Genomic DNA, 20,745 nt, shown 5'->3' with positions numbered 1-20,745 from the left:
ATTGTTTGAAGTCATTTATTTTCTGCCAGACCCAGGAATGGCCTTTTCCACCCTGTTGCATGGGAAGCCTCATTTGAACATGCCAGTGGTATGATGAGGGATGTGGCTGGACAGTCCTTTTGTCCCCAGCCTCACATTGAAGGCAGACAGGGTGGGAGGTGGCAGCTGTGTTTCCAACTCCAGAGAAGGATGATGAGCCTTGAGAATACTGTTTTAACTCCCAACTTTGGGAAAGGTGCAAATGGGAGTCTGCTTGGGTTTGTGGATTTGAAGTGGTTTGGGTGCAGTTCATAAGCATAAAGTTCATAAAGATTTGAGGAGCTGTAAGTTCCTGTGTGGGAACAAAGTAGTGACCCACCAAAGTCCAGCATTTTTCTGTCTGAATGTGCCTTAGAGTTGATGCTCCAGAGGAAAGCAAAGTTCCTCTGCAAGTACTGTGTTTATGAAAGCATCACGAAGGAGAGAGAGAGAAGTGCTGCTTTCTCATGCTAGTTCATGCATAGACCACCACAGGCTAGAATGATTATCTAGTGTAATCTAGTGTAATACTAAAACTCTAACGTATTACTTCTACTCAGGCTTGAAAAGCTGGCCTCAAATCGTGTTACAAACTGGAGACTCAGCCCAGTGTTGTTGCAGCATTTATGATTCTTGGAGCTTTCTCAGTCATTCCAGCACAAAGAAAACTCCAGGTCTCAGCATAATTTTGTCTTCTGTGAGAATGATTAGATGATGGCAAGAACTCAAAGTGAAATTCAGGGTGTGAGAGCTAACCCCCGAAAGAAGCACTCGCAAAATCAAAGGTGTTGAACTGAAACTCTCTTACTTCTGGTACTTGTCAATTCAAGCAGATTGTGGAGTGTTATTTTGAATGGCAGTTGGGTCACAGCTTTGCTTCTGGGTGTTAGCAAGTTTGGGTTAATGGGCTTCACCTTGGTGCCCTGCCTGCACTGGGAGCAGCAAGGCACTCAAATGCCCATGTGGGCACAGGCATACAAAGAATCCCTTTGGTGCCACGTACAGAGTTTACTCCTTCTACAACAGTCACCTTGCAGGCTGTGGTAGGCACGTCTGCTCCACTCCTTCTCATTCATCACCGTGTGAGCAATCTGGAGACCTGTGTAGTTTTACATTCCGTGCAGTGATGCGACAGAAAACAAAATCTCTACCGTTTCCACGGCAACTTGTGTCGGACCCCGGCTGGGGCGAGGCAGCAGGATGCTGTCGGTCCCTGCAGTCAGTGACTTCAGTAAAAGCTTGTCAAAAGAAAGCACATGCTCCCGTGCTCCCCTCAAGCCTCTCTTTGTTATTGACATAAGAGAACTGTGGTGAATGCATTACCATCGGCATCTCTGGATCTACTACTGTAACCGGTGTTCCTTCATATTTCAACTCGTGCTGCTGCTTTGTCTTCTCTCTAGATGGTCATTACAGAGCACTTCAGGGTTATCCATTGAAGTCTTGCTGAGGATGGCGTGGTCAGAAGTAGTTAGTACTAGGTGACTGGTGACCTGTGTAAAACCAACTCAGTGCTGTCACTAGCTGACAGATACCAACAGCCCAGATGCTGTCAGCACCAGTGCGCCCCCAGCAGCACTGTTCAGGGGACAGAGGGACTCAACTTCTATTTTTTTTTACTCCAAAAGTGGTTCCAACAATTCACATTGCACAGAGAAGCAGTTTATAGATTATTCCACCTCGTTTTCCTGGCTGAAACAATCTGTGCGTTTATGTGTGTACACCTGCTCTAGGTGGTCCTGCTCTGGCAGGGGGGTTGCACTGGATCATCTTCCCAGGGCCCTTCCAACCCTTAAGATTCTGTGATACTTGTGCAGAGGTTTGCATGTGTGTTTGCATAATTCCTAAGTCACATGAAAGCCACCTCTGTCTAATACATACTATATGGAGTAATGGTATGAATTCTTTCACCAAAGTATGACTTGCATCAGTGATAATTCTTACAGCCACTTGGTTTACTTTGCCATGCTTTATTTAAAATATCCAGGGAAGACAATGTGAATTTTTACTTTCCTATGGTCACAAAAAGCTTAACAGCTCTGCTTGTGGAGCAAAGTAAATATTTGGTTTGAGTTGCAGTGAATCTGAGAAGGTTTCTAATTAGAGTGGCTGTGCTCCGAATGGTGTAAGATCTCTCAAGCTGATTACTTGCATATATGTGATGTCTGTACTGTAGCTGTAGAAAACGTGGGGGGAAATGCACCACTCTGTTCAAGAGAAACTTTTGTTACGCTGCAAAATGCCACAGAGTGCCAAGCATTTGCTGCCATAATTACAACTGCACAATCAGTAAACAAGAGTTCACTCTTAGTATTTTACACAGCTTTCTAACATGACAAAACAGCTTCCTTTTTTAAGCAGTTAGAGCTCATGTGGAACTTGAGCTCATAGGGAGTTGTCTGTCCAAATGTTTCTAATGAAATATTGAGTTTGTATGACACTGATGCATTGATGTCTTTTGCTTCTGACTGTTGACACTGGTGGGCTAAAAAGCTTGATTTCAGGGAGGGAGAAAATTGCATTAGTTCAGCTCATTTGGAGAATCTGTTTGCTGAATTAATTTGCTATGCTTTGTTTTCCTTCTGAATATTAAACCTCATTTTCCAACTGTGCATATACTGCCTGAGGGGAATAGCTTCCAGCTCCCACTTTCTGTGACTGTATTTTCATATAACACAGCCCAGGGCTGAGCCAATGGTGCTGTGCAGAGTCGATACCTCAGACTATGTCAGGGGAGGCATGGTTTGGTCAAAAAACTGCTGTCTGTTACTGCCCAGACTCTACTGTTGCACCTCAGTAGCTGCATAAGTCACAGAGTCATTGTTTTTCCCTAAGCAATATTTGGGTTAATTCAATCTGCTCCTCCACGTGATGACTTACTGAGTCGATACTCACTTTGTGAAGCTCAGCTAGGTTAACAGCAGCATACAAATAATCACGATGAGTGTCCTGGTATTTGTTCCTTTACTGATACCTTTCTACTCACATTAGAGAGATATATAAATGCTAAAGCATGTTACCAATTTCAAGGTGACATTGTTAGCTCCCTTTCACCCTCCCAATGAACATCTGAAGAGCAGAGTTGTTGTTTTCTTTCTTCCCCGAAACACGCTCAGCCGTGAGGGAGCTATGTCATATACTGTGCCTTTATCTGAAATAAGTTCTGAAATGAAAACACGAGCAGAGATAAAAGCTGCATCAGGAAGAGAACAAAGCTCCATCAGTGCCCCCCTGCCCTCAGAAGTTGGTTGTGTGGGGAAGCAGCCAAAGGGCCCTGCCTGCTGACCCATCGGTGCTCAGCCGCGCTTCGGTTTGGTTCCTTCTGTTGGGGTTGTGAAAGGTTGTCAGAGGTGGGGGAGCACGTCTGCTGTTGTGTTGTAGCATCCTCTATCCGAGGCACTCCAAGTCCTTCCCTGGCATCTTTGAATTAAGTTTCACTGCCCCTGTGTGATTCAGCATTATCTGTGTTATACAGGAGGGGAAACTTGGACAGAGATAGATGAAGTTGTTTGCTGAAGGTCACGCAGCAATTCTCCGGCAGTGCTGCTCCGCTGCTTCCCAGCACTGTCTCGGAGGCAAGGTTGTCCTTTCTCCCAGGAGGGTGCTGAAGGGAGATGTATTAGCACTCAGCTTCCTCTTCCTGTGTTTGAGCAGAGTGAAATTGTCTGGTCTGCTGAAGCAAGTTGGCTTTAGACACCTTGTCAAATTAACTTTGCTCGTCTGTGCGTGCGTGGGGCTGTGTGACAGGAGTCAGCAGCAGGAGTCAGCAGGTGCCGAAGGCACAGGCATACTGGTAGCATCAGGGGCTCTTATGGGACCTGGAGGGGTTGGCAACGTGAAAAATGGTCTATTTTAAACTTATGTTTCAGTCAAGAGTAAAAGATCAGATGTATTTTTAATTGTTGCCATTGTGTTAGCTGACAACAGACTGACCCTCTCCTCCAGGTATCATCCAGCTCCGACAATATTCATGAGAGCTCGCATCTGGCGGGGCAGAGGGGACGTTTGGCATCACACAGAGCTGTCTAACCAACCCTATACATTTAATGGTGACACTGATAAGTGATGCTCAGAGACTGTCCAGCCACAGGTTAGCTGGTGACAGAAATCCCCAGGAGCAGGGTACCTGCTGTGAGTAATCAACCAGGAACCTGGTGCATAACGAAACATTCAGAAACAGGCAGCAGGACCTTAACTGCAGAGTCTGAGGGAGCATGAGCAGTGAACTGTGAGGCTAAAAAATGAAAAGGGCACTGTTTCCCTCACTAGCTCTTGAAAATGAGCTGGCAAAATGGAACCACTCTGGCCTCTGACATGATTATGTGGTAATCGCTCCAGTTGTAATTAACCACATTCAGTTGAGTAGCTCCAGTGAGCTCTTGGTGGTGTCCAGGCATGGGTGGTGAGAGGTGGAAGTTGTCAGCTTTTCTTTTTTGTGTGTTGCTTGCTATTCCTTCAGCATGTCACCTCCAAGGTCAGCCTTGACTGTAAGCAGGGCGCTTCCAGAACTCAGGAAGGCTGTGCACACTACTATGGTGCACAGGTCTTGGTGCCTGCTTTATTTTGGTGCTGGAGAAAGAGAAGCTGCTGCAAAGCCAAGAGTTGTTTTCCTCCTTAAAATCGTAACACTAGGAATACAAGTAAACACCAAGTTGCTAGGCTCTGGTCGTTATATTTGTTGTTGGATTATTACTTACTTGTTATAACACATCAACAAATGTAATATTTTTTTTTCCCTTGCCTCAGAAAAGGGACTTCTCGTCTCCCTGTGATGGACATCTTGTCTTTGACAGAAATTCAAGGCAGTCTACTTCACAGCTATTCCTGAGGCCAACACAAGTGCTGCCAGTGGAAAAGGTCTAATTAATACCAGCAATCCCACACAGGCACTGAATCCCCAACACATTCTGTGTAATAGAATATGTTGGTAAACTGTCATAAACTATGTGCTGTAGAGTCCTGTCTCCACTGATGATGTGCTCCTGGAGCCAAAAACCCTTTTCAGTGCATTGAAAGTGAAACCAAAATGACTTTGGACAAATGCAGGGAGCAGATTTGCCAGCAACCAGTGAGGGGGAAAGGCAGTTGTAGCTTGTTAGGCATATGCTAAAGTGTGGAGCTCACAGTGACAGCACAGACATTAATTGTTCTGTTTTTCTCGCACAGAGATTTTAACCCAACATCCACTCAGTGGGAAGAGTAACAGTTCTCTCTTTATTCATGCAAAATCTACCAGATAGTAATACTTCTAATAGAAGAAAAGAAAATTGCCTGTTCTTACCACGACTTTTGTGAGGTAGAAGTTAGTTCACTGAACTCTCCCATTTAGGAGTGATACATGTGAGCAATGCTTAATTTTACTAGTTTCAGGCACCTAGTCCGATGAAATGAACTATCCGAGGACTCTTATTCCCTGTCTGCCAGATAGAGAAACCTGAAAGGTATTTAATGACATGAAGGGACAGAAACTGAAGGGAGAAATATTAGCAGTGAAGCATCTGGGTAACTCTTAAAAGTGAAGATGAAAAGCTTCAATGAAAGTGACCTTCACGCTTGATGTTCCCTCTGCTTTTCTCCACACTTGAAGCCCTAATAATCTCTTTTTTCCACTTTGTCACTCTTATCACTCGTTTAGTGAAACATTTTTGCAGCTAGGCAGGAATTTGGACACAGGGTGGTAATATCTGCAAACATTGGGTGGATGCAAAACACAGAGGCTGGTAGGAAACATCAGATCTTTGTAGTGGACTGAACAAAAGTCTAAGTGCTAAATGTAGGGGGTTTAAAATATTCTATTTTAAAATATGATTGTAACTTTTGAGCAGTGCAGAAATTCGCTGGAAAGCACACAGAAAGCATGTTGGGAATGGAAAGACTACATACAAGCAGAGGCTGTAACCCTGTGGGTTCTCAGGCAGCAGACTGTAAGTGCTGATGTGCTGGAGGAGAATCACATGTGACAGGGAGGACAGGGGAGGGAAGGAGATGTGGCATCTGAGTAGAAAGGGAAGAGGAAACATCCAGTGCTCAGAAATAAGGAGAGCAGAAAGTGCTGGTAGTCAGGCTGGAAGACAGGAGGAAGAAGGCATTTTTGGGAAAGGAATTGTCTCGAGGGCAATTTTGTTTGTTTTGCTTTAAAATTGCAGGCTTTTTTGTGATTATGATTGAAACCCTAATTAATAGCCCCATTTTAGACACCAGTGCCTGCTTGATTGATTGCTTGAAATGGAGATAGTTTAGGTAAAACCAGCATATTTTGCTTTTAAGATAATTAAAGGTTTATTTCTTGACATGGAGCTTTTCTGGGGGTGGTAATGCCCTAAGTCATGTCTGGTGTTCCTGTAGCTTACAGTGAGCAAAAGAGTGAAAAGTTTATTTCCTGCATCAAAACAATTATTTTAGTTCATTTTTCATCAAAATAGAAAAAAAGAAAGCAACAGTTTCACCAAAAATTATGCTTGCAGTTTTTAAAGCCCTTAAATGTACCTGGAGACATGAAACTCACGACACATTCCAGAGTAGTTTCCTCCTCATATGTGTGGAAAAATCCCTCTGTATTGCCAGCTGCAAGGGGATATGGATGAAAGCACATAACTAATTGGTCAAGAAGAGGCTCTTTCATTGCCTTGTTGAAGTGGTTCTTAGTCTGCCTTGACCTTCTTGGTCCACTCTTCACAAGCAACCAAGCTGTGCTGTCCCTCTGGCAGGTCCGGTGGTAGAGTGCTGTAGCCTCGTAGGTCTGGGCTGGCAAGAAATGGTCAGGTTCCTCTTAATACCATGAGGTGCAGTGAAATGCTTCTTGTCCAGCCTGAAAGGAGCACTTATTCCTCCAGGCACCCTCAGACTAGAAGAAGTTGTTTTGATCAGTGTCCTGGTTTAGCAAGGAGCAGCTTTTGCTTGGTGACAGGGGGAGGGGGTTGCAGTGAAGACCCGGTGAAGAGTTTGTGGCCTCTCATCCGCCTCCTGGGTTCAGACCCACCTCCGGCCCGGCTGGGCCAATCTGTGGCCTCTGCCAGCACTATTAGGGGACAGGAGTTTGAAGTGCTGGCAGGAGGTGTGAGAGTGATACGAGATGGAGGCGGCCATGTGGACCCCACAGCCAGAGAAGGAGGAAGGAAGGAGGGGCACCAGACCAGAGACCCCTCTGCAAGCCGTAGCGAGAATGCAGCTGTACCCCTGCCACCCATGTAGGGCCATGGCAGGGCTGAGAGCCACCAGCAGCTCTGTGTGAGTGAGCCCGGACGGGCGAGGGACTGTGTGAGGAGGGGCCATGGCCCAGGCCGTGCTGGAGCCTGCGGGCCCAGAGCAGCCCCACACGAGAGGCAGAGAGGAGCTGCAGCCTCTGGGATCAATGCGTGTGGGAGCAGCTCGGGCAGGGCTGTGTGTGTGTGAGGGACCCCACGGGCTTGCAGGTGGAGCCCATCTGTCCTGAGGAGGGACAGAGGGCAGAAGCCATCGGGAATAGACTGACTGGAACCCCCACTCCCTGCCCCCCTAGGCTGTTCAGGGGGAGGTAAAAACCCCAGGATCAGGGCTCTGAGCCTGGGAAGAGGGGAGGAGTGGGGAGAAAGTGGTCTTAAAGGGCTGGGCGGACTCTTCATTGTTGTACCACCCTGTGTTGTTTTATTTTGGTTATGTTTTAGTTGATGTTGCATTAAATTAGTCTCTGTTTCCTTCCCCAAGCCAGCAGCCTGCTCTGTTTTGTCCTGAACCTTAGGCGGCAATTAAGCTCTCCCTGCCCTTTGGCAATCCTCAGCCTCTTCCATACTTGAGGCTAATCGTGGTCTTTTGTTCCCTGATGGACCTAAACCACGACAATCAGAAAATAACCTTCCATAAAGTTCAGGGAAAAGGTGGTATTAATTTTCATAGTGTTTGGGGAAGAATTACATTCTCTTACAAATAGATACCCAGCCCTTTGTTAATTCATTGAATATCTCAGGGTATTTTAATCTCTGTGACTTCATTCCTGCTGAGAATTTGTTCAGGGCATGTGTTAACTTAAAAATAATATATAAACAAGGTGTGAACAGTTCAGTTAAGTGATAGCCTGAGGTTAAAAACACAGTGATCAAATGCAGTGTCTGAAGTTGGCAGGGAGATTGTCTTACCGCCTCGGGAAGACTTGAAATTAAACTTGTCTTGAAATGTAGGTGTTAAGTCTGTGAAAGCAACTCACTTGCACATCTAAATGAAGTTGACTGTGCAGAGTTGGCTGGTTGAGCTCTCAGGCTGCCTTTAGGAGAGAGGGGGGCTGTGCTCCCACCATGTAACCTACCCGCTGAGGCTGTTGCTTGTAGCATCTGTGAGGAGAAAAATCTTGAGGTCAAATCAGAGCTGTGCTCCTTGTCTGGCTGCTGTTGGCCTCGACCCCCTGTCACCAGCAGCAACAGGGCTGTGCTGTCAATTGCTTGAGCTAACAGAGCCAACAGCTTCAGATTTATTTTTGTTGGGCTTCTGAGACCTTACTAACTTGAGGAGGGTTTTTTGAGATACCCAGTTTCTGCACTGTGCCTATGTTCAGCTTTGTTCTCCCTGGTGCTGCCTTCAAGTAAACGCAGGGGGAGTAGCCTCAAAAGGAGCTAAAATCCCTTCCTGTTTTTAGAGTAAACAGGAGGAGGATTAAGCTTCTTCCTCTGATTGCCATGGCTTTTGAAGATGATTGTATGTTTTCCTGAATGTGAGGGATTCCATACGTGCCCATGAAGTCAAAGTTAACTTGGCTGTGGAGATCTAACAAGTGGGTTTTCTTTGATCATTTTACATTTGGTTGCTTGCTTTGTACATGACCATGGACACATTGGATCCCAGCCCTTTCATGGACACATTGGATCCCAGCCCTTTCAGAGTCACAGTACTGAGGATTCAAGTGAATGTGGGGGAAGGATGGGAAGCTCCTTAGACTGCTTGCAATATAGAGTCTAACCCAGTTCACTCATGGACCAAACACCACCTTTGTCACCTCTGGTCAGAAAAAGAAGCACAGCTGCAGTTGGATTGTCAGTATCCAACCACCATTTTCCAAGCAGGTCTATATTGTCTCTGACTCATAGTTTCTAGTCTCAGGGTTGAAATTTGGGAGGCAGTAGCTGTCTCTAGGTCTGTGTTCATGCAGTATTGCACGTGGTATATTTGAAGCCTGTCTTAACGGCAAGGCTCCAAAACACTCATGGTTTATTAACATTACAGTCACCATTTAGCCTAATTTACTCTTTCCTTCCTTTTGACAGATTGAAGACATCGTTACGAAAATGCAGGATGACAAAACAGGTGGAGTTCCCATCCGCACAGTCAAGAGCTTTCTGTCCAAAATCCCCAGCGTTGTCACCGGTAAGGACCCAGTTAACAGGGAAGAGAACATGAGCTGGTACTCACTGACTGAGCAAACACACCACAAAAGCCACTAAAAACACAGTGTTGTTACAGGATGAAGTATTGAACTAAGATTTCTTAGTCCTGCTGAAGTAAACTTTTCTGTTTGTTTGGGGTGAGTTATTAAAAATGTTCCATGTCTTCTGTGGCTAGGACAGGATCATGAGTCAGTCATAGAATCACAGAGTGGTAGGGGTTGGAAGGGACCTTTAGAGATCATCCAGTCCAACCCTGCTGCAGAAGCAGGTTCACCTAGATGAGGTCACACAGGACCATGTCCAGGCAGTCATTCCCCATGACGATCATAGGGAAGAACGCGGGAAAGAAAGTTGAAGCTGTTTTCTCACTCAGATACTCTCTTTGGACTTTGGTCACTGGTTGAGGAATGTGTAATATGTTTTATGCATGTGTGCTGCTTTATTAAAGCTTAGAGGGAGGTTCTCCCCCACCTCTGCTCTGTCCTGGTGAGGCCTCATCTGGAGTCCTGTGTCCAGTTCTGGGCTCCCCAGCTCAAGAGGGACAGGGAACTGCTGGAGAGAGGCCAGAGCAGGGCCACCAAGATGCTCAGGGGACTGGAGCATCTTCCTTATGAGGAAAGGCTGCGGGAACTGGGGCTGTTCAGTCTGGAGGAGAGGAGACTGAGGGGGGATCTCATTAATATTTACAAATGTCTAAATGGTAGGCATCAGTAGGTTGGGGCAGCACATTTTTCTGTTGTATCTAGTGACAGGAAAAGGGGTAATGGAAAGAAGCTGGAACACAAAAAGTTCCACTTAAACAAAAGGAGAAACTTGTTTGGTGTTGAGGTGAGGGAGCCCTGGCCCAGGCTGCCCAGGGAGGGTGTGGAGGCTCCTTCTCTGGCGTTTTCCAAACCCACCTGGAGAGTTGTGTGTGTGACCTGATCTAGGTGGCCCTGCTTTGGCAGTGGGGTTGGACTGGATGAGCTCTAAAGGTCCTTTCCAAACTCCTACCATTGTATGAAAAGTTTAGATGGTGCAGAAGCTGCAATGTCAGAGCACAAAAGTGTTCCTGCACATAGTTCAAGACAGAATGTCTTCCAGTGCTACAAAGAACTTTGCAGCAGATAGATGATGAATTTATTCAGGGTGATGGAAATTGCTTGGGGGATTTGCACTTGAGTTTCTGGCACCTTCTACCAGTAGACCGTTGTCCAATGTGAAATACCCTGACTTAGAATTTGTGATGTTCTGTATGTCTGTAAAGTAAATACAGTATGCCCTGTCCTATCAGACCAGATACACTAACTGGTGGATCTGTTTAGGGAAGCTTCCTGTCCTTTTCTGAATAGCAAAGGGCTTGTCTGTGGCTGTGACTTCACTGCAGTGAAATTCAGATGATCACTAAAAATGCAGAAGTTGTGTTGTTGCACATTGGTAACACATTGATAACTGAGAGAAGATTGGTTATTCAAAGGGACTGTTCTTCTTGGGATCTTTAAGTGAGGAACTATCTCTTGTCAACAGGGATGCTGGCAATGTAACTGGTCTCAAGCCATTGCAAAGAGATTTCCCTGCAGTGGAGTATATCTGAGCTGAAGCACTTAAAAAATGTCCTTATTATGAAAGTGATTGGATTGAGCAGAGTTTGAGGTCGTGTTGATTGATTCAGGAGTGTGATTTGACAACCTTATATCAGAAAAAAATCCCAACTTAAGCTACTGGAATGGAATACATATCTACAGAGTTCTTGTAGGTAGACAGAGAATGTGAAAATTGGAATGAAGTCTTTCCTTAAGTGAGGCTCAATCCAGTTAATCCCTTTTTATTGAGCAACAAGCTCTTATGGCAGCAGTTGATTTCAGAGTGATGACTCGGTGTAACTGGCAGTTGCAGGATTATGGTTTTAACAGAGGAAAGGAAACATGAATCTAGAATGAGATGGGAAAATTGCGTTACTAAATTGCAGGTTATGGCTGGATCAAGTGTGAGCTAACTCTTCTTGAAGGTTACTGGTGAAAATAACCGTTTATCTGATTGGAAGACTCATTCCATAAGCTGGAGTCTGCAGTACACAGACCGGATGTCTTAAGATTTACTCAGATGAAACAGGTTTCTGATACTCCTGCTGATGTTCATGGCATTGATTAAGCAGCTGATCTAGCCATCAAACCACCACCTGTTCCTCAACAGAAAAAGGAAACAGGAAACCCCACAGCATCTGCAAGCTGATTATACTTATCCTCAGATACCACCCTCTTGGATAGCTCCCTGGCACTGTGGAGACTGCCCCTTTGCACTCTGCTCTTCTGGAACAGCAGCTGCTGCAACTGCATCACCTTGAAATATCTGCTTTTTAACAGGATGGGGAATAGTGAAAAGATGAAGTCAAAATACTAACAAAACCTCCCTCCAAAGCTCAAAGAAAATTCCCAGGTTTGGAGGGGAACAAGCTCAGTAGCTTTCCCTTCAGGTGATTGGAAGGCAGCTCCTTTGTGGTGCACCAGGCAGTGTATGAAGCCTCAGAGTTTGAAAAGTATGGGAAAATAATGGCTGAGGTGAGAGCCCTGAGCCCAGCTGAACTGAGCAACCTGACCTAACTGTGTGTTGGCCTTGCTTTGGATGGAGATTAGGCTAGACAACCTCTAGAGAATCCTTACAACCTGAGTTATCCTTATGATCTTCAGATACTCAAATCTAATGCTTGTGTGATTCCACTCCGTGTCATGAACATGAGAGGAGAGCTCATGTTTGGACCTCCTCTTGCAAAGAGCTTAACTTCTAAACTCTGTCATTCTCACACACTTTTTATTTTTACCTGAAAAAAAGGAACAGCAGCACTGAGACATGATTTGCTTTGCAGGCTCACAGTGACTGTGATTAACAGGGGTTTATTTCTTGCTTGACACTTATATTGTAATTGCTTCTCACAAGAGGAATGTAAAACCTTAAAGAGAAAAAAAGCCCGTTACAGCAGTGCCTTGGTGCTCTAAACAGGCAGCTCTGTTTATAGTACAGCAAAGTGGGTGTTTGATTTAAAGTTTGGATACCAGGGAAAGAACTGCTCATCAATGTTTTGCTTTCATCTGTCCTAAGTTGTGAATGAGACGTTCTGTACCAGGAGGAGAAGGAGCCTCGGGGAGTTGGCATTAATGGTCCTCTCTCAACAACATGAATCTGGAAAAATGAGGAAAAAAATCCTTTAAAAATGTATGATGAGTCCATGTGGGGATACTGTGCTAAAGGCATGTTTTAATCTGCATTAGAAGTAGACTTATGTATCCTGTTCCTCAGCTTTTGTCTTAAAGTAGGTCAGTCAAAGGCAGACAAATCACACCACTATCTTCTTGGTTAAATCTTCACTTCTAAGGACAAGCCACAGAGAGCGAAAGTAAGAGAAAACCAGTCTTTGTGGCATCTATGTGCACGTATCTGACATGGGCCAGCAGTAAATTTAGAGTATGGACTTAAAAACTGAGTGAGGGCAGGTATTAGGTAGGGCTGTGATCAGTCTGGATTGTCAGCCAAAGCACATGATGGCAGTTGCTGCAATAAATGGAGCTGGACATTTCTTTTTTCAGTGAGAAAACAACTTCCTCAGTAATGAAATACTTCTTGCAAATGAATCAGCAATTCTCTGTGTTAGCAGGCATCAGGCTGTTGTAAGAACATGTCATATACTAACCAGCAGCAAAACTGGCTCTCTAATCTTTTTCACATACTTAAACATCTTAAAACTAACGTTCCGTTTGGTGGGAGGACCAAATACCTTCTTCTCCCACCAATTCAGACTTGGCCCTATACAAGATCACCAAAACAAGTCAGAAAGAAGTCAGTTCTGCAACAGTGCAAGATTTCCAGTGTGAAAACCTTCATGCTTCCCAATCTGCCCACCACCCCTAACCTCACTCCAAATTTGCCCTGGTCCTGTGTACTGTCTGATTCTGTGCACCACCATCTTTCTTACTGCAGCTCTACAAGCCTTGCACCACTGTTCTCCTCCCAAGAGGTTTTTCATTCTGACCCCTAACCCCTTTGGCTTCAAGCAGGCCTGTCCTCACAGCTCCATTTTGAGTGATACCTTCTCCTTCCAGCTGCAGTCTCCCAGGTGACACTTTGTTCATGTGCCTCTCCTGACCCTAACCTGGATATGTAAATGATACAAAGAACATGCTCGTGGGTTAAAATTGACTTATATTTCTATAGAACTAGATAGTAGTGTGATATCTGATGGTTTTCCACATTTATGCACAGCAGATGCTACACAGTAAATTCAACAGTTGTGCAATTGCATGCTGGGTGGGGACTGGCTTGCAAACGCTGGCCAAGCATACAAATCCATTTGTTTTGCATAAAAAATCAACTGCTCTGAGCAAGTTGCATTTAAACTAAGTCAAGTCACAACTGAGCTGCTTCATCACAGCTTCTTTTGTGCTTCTCTTGTTAATTGCACCCAATGGAAGTGTAATCCATCCATCCCTCAATGAGAAAGTTGTCATACCTTTTAATCTAGTGTTTCAAAGCTGCTGTGAATCACGTAGTATTAGAGTTGTTATATGAATAGCACATGCCTTGTAACTCTCTGGTTTTATTTTTTCCTGTAGCACTCTCTTAAGCTCTGCATTCCCATGCCAGGAGACAAATTAACCCAGTTAAGGAGATGAAGAGTTACGCTGTCTTCCTCCACAGCTCCTTCCTCCCTCCTTTTTTCTCTTCAGGTGTTTGCAGCATCCTGCCTTTCAAAGGATGAGAGGGATGGGAGAGGGAAAGGCAAAAACCAACTCTCTGAAGCAGAGGGATTCTTTGCCTGTTGTTATGATACAAGTCAACACCTTGTGAAGCAAAAGTTTAAAGGATTCCATTTTCAGAGGACAGGGGAATTGCAGGTTATTGAATGGGATATGATTGTCAGAGAAGTATGACAAAGCAACCAGAATTAATGTTTCAGACAGTGAGCATTCAGTGTCTCTGTGCTTCTGCACATGTGTACATTTAAAAGCACATAAAAAGCATGCAGTTTTCCTTAAGAATGGGCCTGAGAGTGCTATGTGTTGTGTGCTAGAAATAAACAGGGACAGCTTCTGCCTTTGTGGGTGCTCTGCAGGATGAAGAGGACTGCTAGTGTTTGTGTATGCCACAACCAAGCTATAGTTCCATTTGTGCAGCTTTTTTCACCTTCATCACAAACTGTGCTGTGTTTTGAATGTGCTTTCCCAGCTCAGGTGTACTTTGTCTGGTGTGTTTTGTGTGCAGCTTGTGCCCTGGTAGTCATCCTCCCTAGCTGTGTGGCATGAACTTAGCCCAAGTATGTCGGACTTCACAGCTCCCCTGAGCTTTGAGAAGAAGGATGGTTTTCATCTCTGGCTGTTGGTGCCACTCCTGTGTGTCTCCTTCATACTTCTCTGTTGCCTTTGGGACTGCTCATCACCACATTAAGCAAGTTTCATACATCACATGAAGCTCGTGCAGGCCGTAAAAATGTGCACACACATTGTGAGAGAAAGGATTAAATGAAATTCAGCAGCACTTAACACCAGCAAAAGTGATGTTTTATGTAACCACATACTTTCATATGACAGCACTTGAAAGCAGTCATACCTGAGGTGGAAAGCACTAGAGGAAAAGCACATCACAGCAGTGGATGCATTAAAATTTGGTTTAGGCCACTGCAGAACACTTCTGAAACGTGTCCTGAGAGGTTAGTATTCAGTCAATAAATGACCTCTCAAATGTTTCCTAAAAGCCATGAATATTATGAGGAATTTAATCTCCTTACAGTAGAATTGTGAAGGTCCTTCCTGCTCCTACTTGTCCTGGTTGGATTTGAACTTCTGCACCCATCAAGTGAAACTGTGGTAAATCAGAAGCTTAAATAATCATGGATATTCTTGTGGGCAATGCAAATAGAGTGAAAAATCACCAGGATCACCAAATGGTTCAGTTTTACCTTGGCTGCTCTTCCTGGTCACCAGAGATGTGGTCAAAAGGGACTGTAAAACCAGAAAGTATAAAAGTAGAACATCTCTTGCTGAAGGTTATAGGCATGAAAGCAATTTGACTGGAAGGCATCAAATGAAAGCTATGAGCTTGGAACAAAGCTAGTCTATTAAAAATTACTACTTCTGTTTTGCAAGAATTGCTTTTAGGCCTTTTCAGCCTTTCAGTAGAGACTAAAAGCTGGAACAGAGAGAGATTTGATGATAAATCACCTGCTGAACTCCAGTGTTCAGATGAATTGGTAATTCAGCCACAACAACAGCGAAAAAAATCTTCCATATTAAGAGCATTCTTGTTGCTGACTGCAGCTCTGTTTTGAAAGACAGTGTTCAGCTGATGGAATATTGTGGCTAATGAATAAAGCATTAAAAAGAGAAGTCAACAATATTTCCATGCCTGTAGAAGTACATGGCAATGAGTGATGAATGCTTTTCTGCATTCATCTCGCTAGCCTCAAAAGCACGGCATTATTACAAAAGTTTGGTTCCAGATCTGAATGACACAGCAAAAGAGCAGAGACTAATTACAAGTACTGTGTGGCTTGGAGTTTTGGGTGTGAGTGTTGAGCAGACTGCACTCAAACTGCAGTACTTCACCTCTCCTGTCTTCACTTCCCAGCGACCTGGTGAAGGCTCTACCCCACAGAGTTTTGTTTTTTCACACCTCTTTGTTTCTGCCCTGCCTCCAACATTCCCGTGGGCTGGTAAGCATCACATACTCAGCAGAGCAGCTTTGCTCCTGCTGTGCTTGAGAAGCCACATACCCATGGAAGGATATGGAATCACACAAAGTTTTTGGTTGGAAAAGAGCTTTAAGATCATCTTGTCCAACCACTAACCACACACTGCCAAGCCCATCGCTGGAGGTCTAACCCTTGGTACTGCAAAAGCAATTAGATGGAAGTGCTCAGTGGTAATCAACAGCAATGCAAAGGAGCAAATCTTTGAGTGTGGTTTGACAGCCATTACTCTGAATCTGTTCTTTTAATTTGATGCTATTGGAGCCATTAGAAGAATCAACCCCTCTCACATCAGGTGAATATGTCTGCCTCATTATTCCATGCATATATTCTGTTCACTCTTATCTATCCTTCTTTGCCTTTCCTAGTCAAAGTAATTTTCAGGGTGTTAGTTAGATCCTTACTTCAATTTAATTAAAGAGTTTATGTTACAAAACATAACAGTTTGTCCTGGGCTTTAAATTTCCTGACTTAGCAATTTGTAAGGTCTAGTAACTATAAATCCAGTCCCATGAATCATTTTCTGTTCCTTTAAATATACATTAGCTTTGCTAGGTGAGTGATTCTTTGATGTATGACATATCTCAGTTACAGCACTGAAGCCACCATTAGTGTAACTGTTGGGCATGGGGTGAAAAGGAAGGGTTGGGTTTGAGTTTTGACTTGAAATAGCACAAAGCATTACATAGTGCACCAACTTATTTTTACCAGCCATAAATAACACACAAGTCAAAAATGGCTGTTGCTAAAAGCTGTGTGCTGGGGACGTTGGAATACATCTCTGGAAGCTGCCATAGCTTAAGAGGGTTGGCATAGTGCTAGAGTGGGCAAACTGTATGTGTGAATACCCTGAATGGTGATGAATAACTCATTTTATCCTCCCTGTTCCAGCAGAAACATTTCTCTCTGGTCTATTACATATTTGCACTACACAGGAGCTGAGAGTGCCACAGATTGGGCTTTAGAACATCCTATCCAATATAGCAAACATGAAGAAGCTTTCAGGCTTTCAATACATATCTATCATTACAAATAATACACATTTCCATGTTTCCTTTAACTCTTTTTTTTCCTATGTGGATAAACCCCTCAAGCTCACACGCTGCTTTCCCGTGGATTTGTTGCGAGTACGGCGTGAATTGATGAACTTGGGTATTTTTGATGCATGATGTATGATTCACTACCACATGCAGGGAAGATATTCTCCTGCAGAGAAATAAAACTAAGCAATTAGGTCTTTGTTCAGTTAATTCCTATTTGATGGTCATGAATCTCAGGCTGCAACTCCACTGCAAAGTCACTTGCACAGTAAGGCTTTTCTCCATACGGCTGCCTCCATGATTTCAGACTGACTCTTACCTAGGAATGAGTAGTAAAACATAAGCAATTTGGCCACACTGGTTAACATGAAATGCTAATTGTACTGACACAAAAAGGTTACCATAGTAATGGATATCTGTAGCAGTGGAAGGTTTTACATCCACTTACTGAAGCATTTTGTGTTGAATGGGCTGCCCAGATGGGCTGTGGAGTCTCCTTCTCTGGAGGCATTCCAGCCCACCTGGATGAGTCCCTGTGTGCCCTGCTCTAGGTGGTCCTGCTCTGGCAGGGGGGTTGCACTGGATGAGCTTTCCAGGTCCCTTCCAGCCCTTGAGATTCTGTGGTGTAGACAGTAGTTCTCTTACTTTTGTACCTCTTTTGGCTGTGGATAGGATTGCATCTCTTTTTCTTCATTGGTTTCCCTTTTTTGTTTTCCTTGAAATTTGTTTCCTGATGGATGCCCAAATCATTGTCAAATTCACCTGAGTCAATCATTTCTGATGGGTTTTTCTCTTTTTGGGGTATTTTACCTTTTCCCTAAGCATTCAGTAAGTTCTATTCCTATTTCCTGAATAGGTTAGACTGACTGAAACCCACACTTCTTAGCAAATGAGGTATTTGTTAAATGTCCAGTGTTGTTTTGTTGAATGCTGTCTGTGTTTTTCTCCTGCCAGAGACACAGTGACGTGTGAGCTTTCTCAGGCAACAGTAGTAGCCATGGAAAAGAGCTAAAGGTTACTATATTCCAACAAGATTTTGATCACAAAGTGACTCAAGGCTATTACTGAAACTAACAAATTAGGCAGTGGCATATTCATCAAGGTTTATTGCTTCTGTCAAGTAGAGTATAAGGACTAGATATTTTAAAACAAGATTTCTAGTTTTGCATGGTAGCATCTCTTATCCATCACTTACATCATTGCTACATGGATGTTAAGTTACAGATATCTCTTTTAGATAGCAGAAATAGAGTTCCAAAGAGTCCTTGACAGAGTGGCTTTTATTCTTGAAGAGCTGTAAGATGCTCTTAGAGGTACACATGCCTAGAAGCTGAAAACACACAAGAACTTGAAACTGTTTAAAAGAAAACACCCCACAAAGCACTGCAAAAGGCAACAAACAACCTTCCAAAATGTGCTTGTAGGTAGGCCTTTGTTTACTGACTTCAGAAACCTGCTTTGACTCACGTTTGGTGTGTCAAACTGGGCACGATGTGCCCAGTGGGAGCTGGCAGGAATGCAGCCATGTGCCCAGCAATAAATTACATAGGTGTAAAGGCTCATGAGTCTTGTTGTGTGACCTTGAAGTGTTTTAAGTGCAGCACGTGCTCCTGTGAGGGACCAGGGGTGGGCAGAGAAGAGATGGAGACCTCTCCCTATTGTGGTTGTGGTAGTCTTCTGGTTCATCTGCTTAACAAGCTTCCTTGCCTTGAATTCTCTTCACAGCTGTAGCCCTTACAGGAAAGTAGCCAGTTTTTAAAAGACCTCTCATTAAAAAAAAAAAGTCTACTGTAACCTTTAAACAAGTTACTGTCACCCTTAAAAAAGTAGTAATGTGCCCCAAACTTGTTCCTTGCTTCTGCTCTGACTTTGTCCAAATCACCTTCTGGTATTGAACTTGGTGTTGTAACTCACAATGAAGACATCAGTTCTCTCCTAAAAGATACTGCTGCAGTGAAATGGCCACTTCACTTTCTGTTGGTGAAGTTTCTCATAAACTGTGCCCTGAAAGTGCATCTGCCTACAAAGCACTTTTCCCAGGGCTTTTAATTCCTCTTGTGCCACATGTAGGGGTGATGTGACATCCCCATTCTTGCTCCACAGTCACCTTTTCCCCCTCAGAGGTGATGCACCACACTGACCACTCCTGGTTCCCCTTTTACCTTCTGGGTGTAAGTTTCCAACAGGAAGATGCCCACCAAGAAAGAGTCTAATAAGCCTTTATTCTTGATACATAAGCAAATTACTGAGTTTCTGCTTCTTATATGGTATGCTAGCACATGTATTTACCTCACTGCACCATCTCTGCTAATGATTTACTGCTTGTTTTTTCCCCTACTCAGCATTTTGCTCCTGTTGTCAGCAATAGTCCTTGAGCATCAAGTGAAGAAACATACCCTGTCTACAAGTGTTATTCCATGTCTTGCCTCCAATAAGAGAGCACACTGGTGCACTATAATGGTTCCTTTGCAGACCGTTCTTCCCCTTTAACAGGCTGTCCCATGGTGGCCATCTCATTCAGATAACTGAAGATCTCAGTGGGATCCCCTGACGTTTCTACAAGGCAGATGACTAGACATCTGTAAGTGTATTCCTCTGCATTTGGCTACTTTTCCTTACAAACACAAAAGAACATCGTATTTCTCTACCCTGGTGGAGAATAGCATAAGGAAAAATGCAAAGACACAGAGCCAGAGCTGCTGTAGTGTAAGAAGGTAATGTTTTGATTGATTCTAGTTAGCTTTCATAGATCCATTCTTAATGAATGTCTTACATTGCCCTGTATTGTTAATCCTTCTGTTGGCTTGAGACTCGGCTGCGGACGCTTGTTCTGTGTGTGAACACAAACTCAAGACAGAGTGGTGTTGAGGTTTTGCAGATTCTTCCCTATTCCTGGGTTTTATTCCTTCAAGTCCATTCTGGAGATGCAGAGGCCCAACAGACTGAGGTGCTGCTCAAGGCAGAAGGGTTACCATAGCCAGCAGCACAGAGAGAGAGCATCCCCTTCTCAGCTCCTCAGTCCCCAGAGCATGGTGCTGGCCGTAGTGAGTCGCCTTGGGACAGACATGAAGCCCTGAGCTCCCACCTCTCTGTGCTGAGGGAAGCTTTCTGACAGCCTTTATACCCTGCTCAAAGCCCATAGATGATGCATCATTATTTTGTAACTAATCTCCTCTCCCCTTTCCTGGCAGATTTGTCAATGTTGTGACATGAAAGCTGGGGAAGAGTGGGAAGATCAGAACAGTATCTAATGCAATCAGGGCAATATAACTCAAGAACATACCTCTTGCAGCCTCTCTGCTGTATCCACTCAGCCTGTTTCTTGAGCCCTCTGCAAGTTAGATTTGAGCATAGCTTCTAATTAGGTATCTGGGTCATGTTTGACACACTCTCGGTTCAGCATTGACGTTTCTCTGCTCCTACTTAGCTCTAAATTTGCCAGCTGTTTTCCTTAAATAATTCCACCTTCCATTAAAGGATTGTGTGTCTTACATAATTACACCCACAGTAACATGAGGGCAGCCATAAGGACACAGAGGTAGAAATAGCTCAGTGTTTGCCACCAGCCTTGGCATTACTTAATTGAATCATTAAAATCTGGATTCCCACCTCTGCTGTGACA

At 44.1% G+C, this 20,745-nt stretch overlaps 1 protein-coding gene across 1 annotated transcript in view; it reads left to right on the top strand.

The window, feature by feature from the left end:
* The window catches only part of RGS6 (regulator of G protein signaling 6), a 198,078-nt gene that overhangs the window by 105,048 nt on the left and 72,285 nt on the right, over window positions 1–20,745 (top strand). Inside the window, exon 2 of the mRNA XM_061998135.1 lies at window positions 9,249–9,348. Within this exon, the coding sequence (XP_061854119.1) occupies window positions 9,249–9,348 (100 nt within the window). The remainder of the gene's footprint in view (window positions 1–9,248; window positions 9,349–20,745) is intronic.

This window comes from Colius striatus, chromosome 6 (assembly GCF_028858725.1).
Source record: "Colius striatus isolate bColStr4 chromosome 6, bColStr4.1.hap1, whole genome shotgun sequence".
Taxonomy (NCBI): Eukaryota; Metazoa; Chordata; class Aves; order Coliiformes; family Coliidae; genus Colius; species Colius striatus.
This window is presented reverse-complemented; position numbering and strand designations above follow the sequence as displayed.